We start from the raw sequence: 8,828 nt of genomic DNA, 5'->3' as shown, positions 1-8,828 counted from the left end.
CGGTCGACTACGTGGGAGTCCAGCGACATAGCCATTACGCTAACTGCTGGTCCCCACATTTATTATATTTTTAAAGATTTATTTAATTTTATTTTATTTATTCATTCGTTTATTTTAATTTGACCAGAGAGAGAGAGAGAGGGAAAGTGAAAGCTACCAGGTCCAGGACTTGAACCGTGGTCAGCCATGTGGGAGTGTCCAGTACCTTAACCACCACACCACCTGCTGGTCCTACACATTTGTTAGATTTTGTTTGATATTGTCCTGTGGCTCTCTGGTGCTATATTGTGTTTTACTTATTGTTTAGGTTTGGATAATTTTTATTGACCTGTTTTAAAGTTTATTGATTATTTCCTCTGATGTATCCATTCTGCTAATAAGGTCTTTAAAATAATTCTTCCTTTCCAATATTGTGATTTTGATTTCTAGCATCTCGTTTGGCTTTTAAAATAATTTTCATCTCACTGATAAAATTTTTCATTTGTTCTACTTTTCCCAGTAGATTACTTAACATCTTTGTAATAGTTACTGTAAAGTCTCTGTTGAATAATTCCCACATTTGAGCAATCTCTGATTTAATATATATATATATTCTTTTTTTCATGTGCCTTGCAATTTTTCATTAATGCTGGACATTGTCAGTGAACACACAGTAGAGACAGACGAGTGATAGTTATGCTCAGAAAACAGCCTCTTCTCTTGCCAGGCTACTCTAACGAGGTTTGAGGCAATCTAATCTTTTATTTTTATGGTAGATATAGGCTTTATTGTTGCTTTAGCTGCATTCATTGCAGCATAATGCAGTCCTTTTCGGGAGTTTGTCTTACTCCATAAACAAAAGATTATTCACAGGCACTTCCGAGGCTTAGATAATTAATAATAATATTTTCTGATGGCCAATGGTCCTTACCCACATTATACATTCGCCAGACAATATGTAACTGCAACAAAAATTAATATGTTTGGCTCATATCTTCTTCCACCTCTGCTCCGCTTCTGGTAAAGAGGGCTAGTGGGAGATGAATGGGCAGCACGAGAAGGAAGAGAAACTAAGGTCCTGGATGAGCTGTCCCCTGAGTGCCCAAGAGTGGGACGGTCCAGCTTGGGAGTGAAACAAGGATCGAGCCCTAGCGGAATAATTAGAGTGTAAGAGATGAAAGGCAGTGCAGGTATGAAATGTCTGGGGTGGTTCTCAAAGATAAAAGCTTCATCTGTGGGCCTGCAGCGTGCCAGACGTGCGGGAGTCTGAGGACACAGACAGGAGAGGTTGGAGGAAGCCTCACGAACACCATCAGTGCTAAGTTCACCACTTCGGACTCAGAGACCTTAAAGGTCATATACCCCAGAGTCTCCACACTCTGTTTGGAATCATCTGTATGCATCGGTAAACATCCAACTTCCTGGGCTCCGTATCTGGAGGCTCAGATTCAGCAGGTCTGGGTTGGGCCTAGGAGTCTACAGTTTCAACAATGTCAGACATGATTCTAGAACATAGACTAACTGAAACAAACTCCTCATCTTTTTTATTTTAAGAGAGAGATTTTTGCTATAGGGCACGTGTGCTCACCAAAGAGACAGAGAGAGACAGAAAGCGAGAAGTCACCCCGTAGGGGGCTGGCCATACCACAATCCCTTCTTCTCTCAGGATTTTGGGCATGCATGCACGCACGCCTGGTGTGAGTTTTAAGCCACCGGGCCTAGGACTCATACCATGGTAGACTACGTGGGAGTCCAGGGACATAACCATTATGCCATCTGCTGGCCCCCAAACTTCTCACCAATAAACAAAGAGAAAGGGGTTGATCGCACAGCTTGGTGACACAGCATGGATGGCAATAAAGCCAGAGTACAAACTGCACAATGACACAGCGGCAGTAGCAGGTGTGCTCTGTCTTATGCTCTTCACGGCGTCATTCATCACACTCAGTTCTCTGGCAGCCTATGGGATCGCCATCATTAGCATTGTACCCATTTTAAAGAGGAAGAAGCCAAGGCATTCAGAAGTTACATTTCCCTTTTAAATTTATTTATGTCCTTAATGGGCAAGAGAGACAGAAAGAGACAGAGAGATAGCACGCCAGCTGGCTTTTGGTACCACAGTCCATCCCTGGCTTTAGCCAGCCCCAGCGCATGGGCATGCGAGCGCACAGGATATGCGACAAGATCTCCAGACATGAACCTGAACGCCTCTCACGGGGGCGAGCCTTGCGGAGCATCATGTGTTACCCGTGGCAAACCTGAGCCCTGTCTAGCCCCTAGAAAGGTCACATGCTTGCCTACGGTTCCACAGCAAATAATGGGTTATCAGCAAAGTCATGAGGCAGCTTCTGTTTCTCTATGCAAAAATGCTTCACGACTTTTCCGACACCCGGATAAATGGCTCAGATTTGAACTCCAAAGGCCTTTCGCCTCTCCGCACATCAGTTCTCAGGGTTTTGCCTAATACTTGCATGAACTGTAACTGCAGGCAGAGTCCAGGACGGGAAGAGCAGATAAGTGGCTGTGGGTCTCTTAAAGGGCTTCAACTAAAGGCAAATTGCTTCCTATTTACGATTTCTCTGGGCAGAGAATGGTTAGCTATTTCCAGCGTCTCGAAGGCGGGCTTCTCTGAAGCCTGTGCTGTTACCAGCTGAGTGGCTTCCTGCCGCCAGTGTAGGTTTCAGCTGGGAGTTTGGCACCAGCCTTGGGGAACTTAGTGAGACATGACCGGCATCGTATCCTCAAGCCAGAATAAGTGCTCACCCTCTGGGCGATGATTCCCTTTCTCCACCTTCTTTTCGCCAAGGCAGGTCTTTGTGTACCTTAGAAAAGAATGTGAGTCAAAGGAGCAAAGCTTTCATGACTACTCAGCCTCCCCCTCGTGCACCCGCTCTCCTAAACACACACAGCGACACGCGCTCCCTAAGGTACCATTTGTCTGATGAACGTTTTAAAAGAAAATTTAATCCCTTGCGACTATCGAGAAAAGCGACTCTACTTGAAGGCATTTCTAAACCCATCTGAAAATGGATGCATGAGATTGGGCTGCCAGAAAGGAAAGCCCGTGCAGGGCCATCGACTGTGCACGTGGGGAGAGCACGCTGCACTCCCAGCTGCGGTCCTCGCGGGGTTCGCCTCTGCAGCTGAAGAGTGACAGGGCGGGCCAGGCTTCGGTCCTAGCACCACTAGGTGATCAGCTGATGATTACTGCCCTCATTTACAGGTGACCCTGGGTCATCAGGCTTAAATTCATTGACTCAGGACCAGCAGATGGCATGATGGTTATGTCACTTGGACTCCCACATAGTCAACGGTGGTTCGAATCCCAGAGCCGGCAACTTGAAACTCATGCTGGGCATGTATGCGTGGATGCACAAGATCCAGAGAAGAGAATGAAGGAGAAGGGATTGCAGCATGGCCATACTCCCTGGGGGGGGGGGTGATTTCTCACATTCTGTCTCTCTGTCTCTGTCTTTCCAGTGAGTGCACATGCCCTATAGCAAAAATATCTCTAAATTTTAAAAAAAAAAAATTAATAAATTCATTGACTTAACTTCTGCATCCTAAATCTTTCTATCTCCCCAATGGAATATCTTATGAGGAGCTCGGAAAGACCAAGGAGCACAGTTGGGATGTGGTTTGTTCCCTCCTAAAGGTCATTTCCTTTTTTTTTTTTTTTTTTTTCTTTTTTTGGAGAGGTTTTTGCTATAGGGTGTGTGTGCTCACCAGAAAGACAGAGAGAGACAGAGCGATAGAAAGCGAGAAATCACCCCCCAGGGGGAATGGTCACGCCACAATCCCTTCTCCTCCATCTTCCTCTTAGGCTTTTGGGCACGCACGCACACATGCCCGGTGTGAGTTCAAGCTACCGGGTCCAGGACTCGAACCGCGGTTGACTACGTGGGAGTCCAGCAACATAGCCATTATGCTAACTGCTGGTCCCTCCTAAAGGTCATTTCCTGCAGGACAGATCCTCAGTGAGTGATTTCGGCATGTGAGAAAGGCAGTAACTCTCCTGGCTGACCCAGTTGAGAACATCGAAGTTCAGAGAGGTTAGGTCATTTGTACGAGGCCTCACCAGTGATTAGTGGTGCTGGGGTTCAAACTGTAGTCTAGATCACTCCGAGAGCCCCCGTTTCCCTCTGCTGCACTAGAGGCTTGGCGAGTGGGCAGGATGGCCTTCGAGGTGTGGAGCAGGGCTTGAGCGAAGGCGCGGAAATAGAAATGCAGGTGGCAGGTCAGGGGTTTGGAGGAGACTGCTGGCTTGGAGAGAGGACGGGAGCATAGACAGTAGGAGAGTCGGGTGGTTGGGTTCTCACCAGAGTCTGCGACGGTCTAGTTGTCAGCCTCTCTGAGCTCTGGTTTGGCTGCTAAGTGGGACCTGCCTTTTTGAGAGGAACGAAAAAGAAAATGTGAAAAAGCATCAGCACCGGGCAGAGTGCCCCCCTCCCATGAGCTAGTTTAGCCCTCTATTGATGAAGGAGCGTAGGAGGCCCGCCGCCCTCTCGGACGGGCTGTGCTCTAGCACTCGGGGTGTGTGAGCTTCTGCAAGCCTGCTGCCTGCCTTGACGTCCTGCTCTGTCCCCACAGGGTGGGAGAATGTCTATGGCTTTGACATGACCTGTATTCGCGACGTTGCCATGAAGGAGCCCCTGGTGGACATCGTGGACCCAAAGCAAGTGGTGACCAACGCCTGTTTAATAAAGGTCTGGATGTCCACCCTGGCTGGACCTGGGCATACTGGAAGCCAACTGTGCCACCGTGGAGAGCCGGCTCGGCACGGGCACATAGCATAGACAGCACCACCTCCTGCCTGGGCCCGGCTCAGGGAGGCAGGGCCGGCTTGGCCAGAGCCTGTGGCACCCATAGCCTTGAGCACAGCTGCTGGGATGTGGACTCCACAGTGGCACAGCTGCAGGGAGGGAGTCGGTGCAGGGGCCTGGTGCCATAAGAAGGGTGGCACCAGAGGGGAGACAACTTGCGGGCAGGTGGATGTGGCCCGGTTTGGGGAAGTGGGTCCATGCAGGTGTGATGTTCTTTTCAGGAAGGAAATTGACACCTGGGTGCAGTGCAGCCTTCAGTTCACCACCTCCAGGCAGGCTCCCGGCATCCCCTCCAGAGCATTGTCGTTTGTACATATGCTAGACATTTCCTTCCAAACGTCCTCCTGTGCGTGGGATGAACAGCCGGCCAGCAGCCTCCCCCACCAATCTTCAATGCACCCTTAGTATTAAATATCCAGACAGGTCCCATGAAGTCAAAGAAACATACCTTGTTAGGTAAAATCAAAGTACCCCTCCTTCCAGCTCCATGCCTCCCTAGAGTCAGCACTGTTCACAGAGTGGGTCAGCCCCTCTGGCCCCTTTCCTATATATACAGGGGGACTTCAGACCTTCACAGAAAAATGGAATTAAGTGACAAATTTATTTTTTGTGGGGAAAATTGAAATCCGCATATTTTTTTTTTTGGAGAGGCTTTTGCGATAGGGCGCGTGCGCTCGTCAGACAGAGAGAGACATAGAGACAGAAAGCGAGAAATCACCCCCTGGGGGGGGTGGTCACGCCGCAATCCCTTCTCCTCCATCCTCCTCTTGGGATCTTGGGCACGCACGCAAACGTGCCTGGCGTGAATTTTAAGCCACCAGGTCCGGGACGCAAACCGCGGTCGACCACATGGGAGTCCAGCGACATAGCTATTATGCTAACTGCTGGTCCCTCATCATATGCATTTTCCATGAACGGTTTGAAATTCCTCATGTTATATTGAACCATATGAAACCATTGTTTTTTTGTTTATTGTTTGTTTTTGCCATAGGGTGTGTGTGCTCACTGGAGAGAGACAAAGAGACAGTGAGAGGGAAAGTGAGAAATCACACCCCAGGGAGATGGTCATACCACCATCCCTCCTCATCCCAGAAAGACATCAATTTCATAGGTTTGAGCCTGGTCTGTAACTCAAACGGTGGTCGGCCACGTGGGATCCAGAGCCGTAACCACCACACCACCTGCTGGCCCCAATTTCAAGTTTTGCAGTGTGGGCTCCTTATGTAGGCGTTCCTAGCACACCTATCTCTCACCTTGCTGAAATGTTCCTGTCTGCCTGGAAGTATTGGGAGGGGGGCTGGAGCACTTTACAGCGAGATGAAGGAAGAAGGTTCCAGGGCTACCAGAAACGAGGGGAAGTTTTCCAAAGACGGGTGCAAACTGTCTCTTTGCACGCATGAGAATTGTCCTTGGTCCCTGGACACAGCCTTCCTAAGGAGAACCCTGAACTCTGGTCCAGAGCATCATTGTAGAATTTAGACAGGGCCTCGGAGGGCAAATGAAACGAGATGACTCTGCAGGTCCCGGCAGAGGCTTTCTCGTCTTTGGAGCACCGTGCCTATGAGGTTCGGCTTCCAGTCTAAGCCTCAGACCCTCCTTCCACGGGTCCCTGCTGCCTACTAACTCAGCGTGTTCTGAGTCCGGGCAGGACGAACTGTGAGCAAACACGTCCTTTAAGTTCTTCCTGTTAGACCTCCTGTTCCTAAAGACGCCTCTCGGTACCCCAAACAAGAAAAGGGAAGTTCGCCCCAGTGAGAAGCCCACCCATAGCACAAGCAAGGTTTTGGCAAATATGGTAGAGTAGGGGGAGTTGCTGGTGCCATGGAATTTGTCAGGTGATACCTGGCAGTTCCGTCTACCCCTGGGCACCTGCACGTAAGCGCTTCAGCTTGGGGGTGACATTTCTTCAAGATTCAAGGACCCCAGGTCACTTTCTGCCCCGGTCCCAACTAGCACCTGGGGACGTGGCCACTGTGCCTCTATTCCTCTATTGCTACCTCATGCACTGGCCTGATTCTATGTCCCTAGGCTACACTGGTCCCCTGCCTTCCTCTCCCTGCTCCCAGAGGCACAGAGGTGCCAGCAAGGTCTGTCCCTTGGTTACACCGACCGTTCTGGGGCAAAGCAGCCAGCTCACCCAGGACCCTGACTTGCCGTGGAAACGCCTGGAGCTTGGATGCCTCAGGACTCGCAGCCTGCTTTGGAGCTTGCCCCCTGCCCGCCCGCAGACTTCTCCCGCCTGCGTTCCGAGAGGGATGAGGCTGTCTGTGGCCCAGGGGGTCCTGCCTCAGCGTTCTTACGCTAATGCGCTAGCGTCTCTCCCAGCCCTTGGGAAGACGCTTGCCCCCCTTCACACACTCCATTGCCGTTTTCATGGCTATTACCGTTGCAGTGTGACACTTTATTATAATTAAGACTCTGTTTGGACCAGACTTCTGCTCCTAGACATCATTTGTAACGTTATTTAGTGGTGGGAATAGCAGGGGCCAGGGGACTCATCTAAGTCATTCATGCAGGCAGAGCCCTCTGCTTTACAGGGTCGCCTACGGCCAAGTCGCGGGTCCCTGGGGCCCCGACATCAGAGATGTCCTGGCTGCGAAGAGAAAGAAATCTTCCAGCCAAGGGGTCCAGGCCCAGGCCCCGCGATGCTTGGGGCTGATCCGTAGACTTGGGGTCCATGGCGAGGTGGGGCCCTTTGTGTCTCAAACCAGCAGAGCTAACCTCAGCCCTGCAGAGGGACCCAGCTAAAGGACCAGCCTCCATCACTGCCTGTTAATGCGAGCTGTGTTACTTCCGGCCTGAGGCTCTTCTGTCAGAGCCCGTTGCGATGCCAGTGTCTGCAGGCCCAACAGCGTAAGAGCTGCACTTGGCCGATGGGCTGAGACTCTGCAGAGATGGGGTACCTGCTGCACGGTGTGGGGTGCGTGTGTGTGTACACGTGTGTGCGTGTGCATGAGTGTACACATGTGTATGTGAGTGTGCATGTGCACGTGTATGTGTACACACATGTCCTGATGTGGTGAAGTGAGGCAAAGGCCGAAGGAGAAAACAGTCTGGTCCAGATGGGAAGCCAGGGGGTGTCGCTGAAGCGAGTCGCCCCGGGCCCTGACTGACATGTCTGGACGGACCTGGGAGAGGCAGGCAGGTGGTGGTTCTGAGAGAAGGCCGGGAAGAGCAGGGCAATCTTCAAGCAGAAGGACCCATCCAACATGTGACCTCACATTGCAGCGTTCCGGGTGCCATGTCGTGTGGAGGAGGACTTGCAGATGGTGGCGACCCAGTCTCATGGCAGGGCAAGGGTGGAGGTGACAAGTCTGCTGAGTGGGCCAGAAGTAGGGTGGAAAGGCCAGGTGTGTTGGAGGCAGGGAGGCCCAAGAGAGAAAGGGACCTGGGTCCCTTGGACAGGGCCTGGAGCCTGGAGTCTTGCCAACCCTGACTGGGAAGGAGATGAAGTAGGCCAGTGTAGACCCTGAGCCCAGGGGCACGCCATGATGTCACTGAAGACAGAGGGAGCCAAGGTTGTCCTAAGGCTTCTTGAGGTGAAGGGAGCCTGGGGACACGTGCTGGGAGAGGGATGACCATCCCCAGGGCCGGCAGGTGTCAAGACTGAAAGGGTTCCCAGACCAGAACAGTGACCCAGGGCTGTGGCGGAGGGAGGCGGGCAGCACACCCACACACAGGACCAGCCGGCATGTGCTCCCGATTGTCCCAGACACAGAGGGTGAGGGACTGACGTGGTCAGTGTGACACTCCGCTGTGAAAGGCAAGGGGCCACCCAGAGGAGAAAGGCCAGGTTGAAGAGAGCCCATAAATCACAGCTTACAAGGAATGAAAGAAAAGGCAGAGGTTTCAGGAGCCGTGTGAGCAGGGGCCGGTGTCTGGTTTATCCTGAGGGTAGGCATTGCAGAGTCGGACTCGGGCTCTTGGTTTGCTCTGAGGAAGGGCCAGTGAGTGCAGCTGTCAGGGCTTGGGAGAGCTGCCTGGCAGCCAGTGAGCCGCCCCTCGTGCAGGTCCAACAACCCGCAA

At 51.5% G+C, this 8,828-nt stretch overlaps 1 protein-coding gene across 4 annotated transcripts in view; it reads left to right on the top strand.

The window, feature by feature from the left end:
• Window positions 1–8,828, top strand: part of PRMT8 (protein arginine methyltransferase 8) — a 111,857-nt gene that overhangs the window by 90,200 nt on the left and 12,829 nt on the right. For all 4 annotated transcript variants that reach the window (XM_006172038.3, XM_006172039.3, XM_014585675.2 and 1 more), the window contains one exon: window positions 4,570–4,685. In XM_006172038.3, the coding sequence (XP_006172100.1) occupies window positions 4,570–4,685 (116 nt within the window). The remainder of the gene's footprint in view (window positions 1–4,569; window positions 4,686–8,828) is intronic.

Source organism: Tupaia chinensis, unplaced genomic scaffold (assembly GCF_000334495.1).
Source record: "Tupaia chinensis unplaced genomic scaffold, TupChi_1.0 Scaffold150288_1, whole genome shotgun sequence".
Classification (NCBI taxonomy): domain Eukaryota; kingdom Metazoa; phylum Chordata; class Mammalia; order Scandentia; family Tupaiidae; genus Tupaia; species Tupaia belangeri.
Note: the sequence above shows the minus strand (reverse complement) of the source record. Positions and strands in the feature narration are given on the sequence as shown.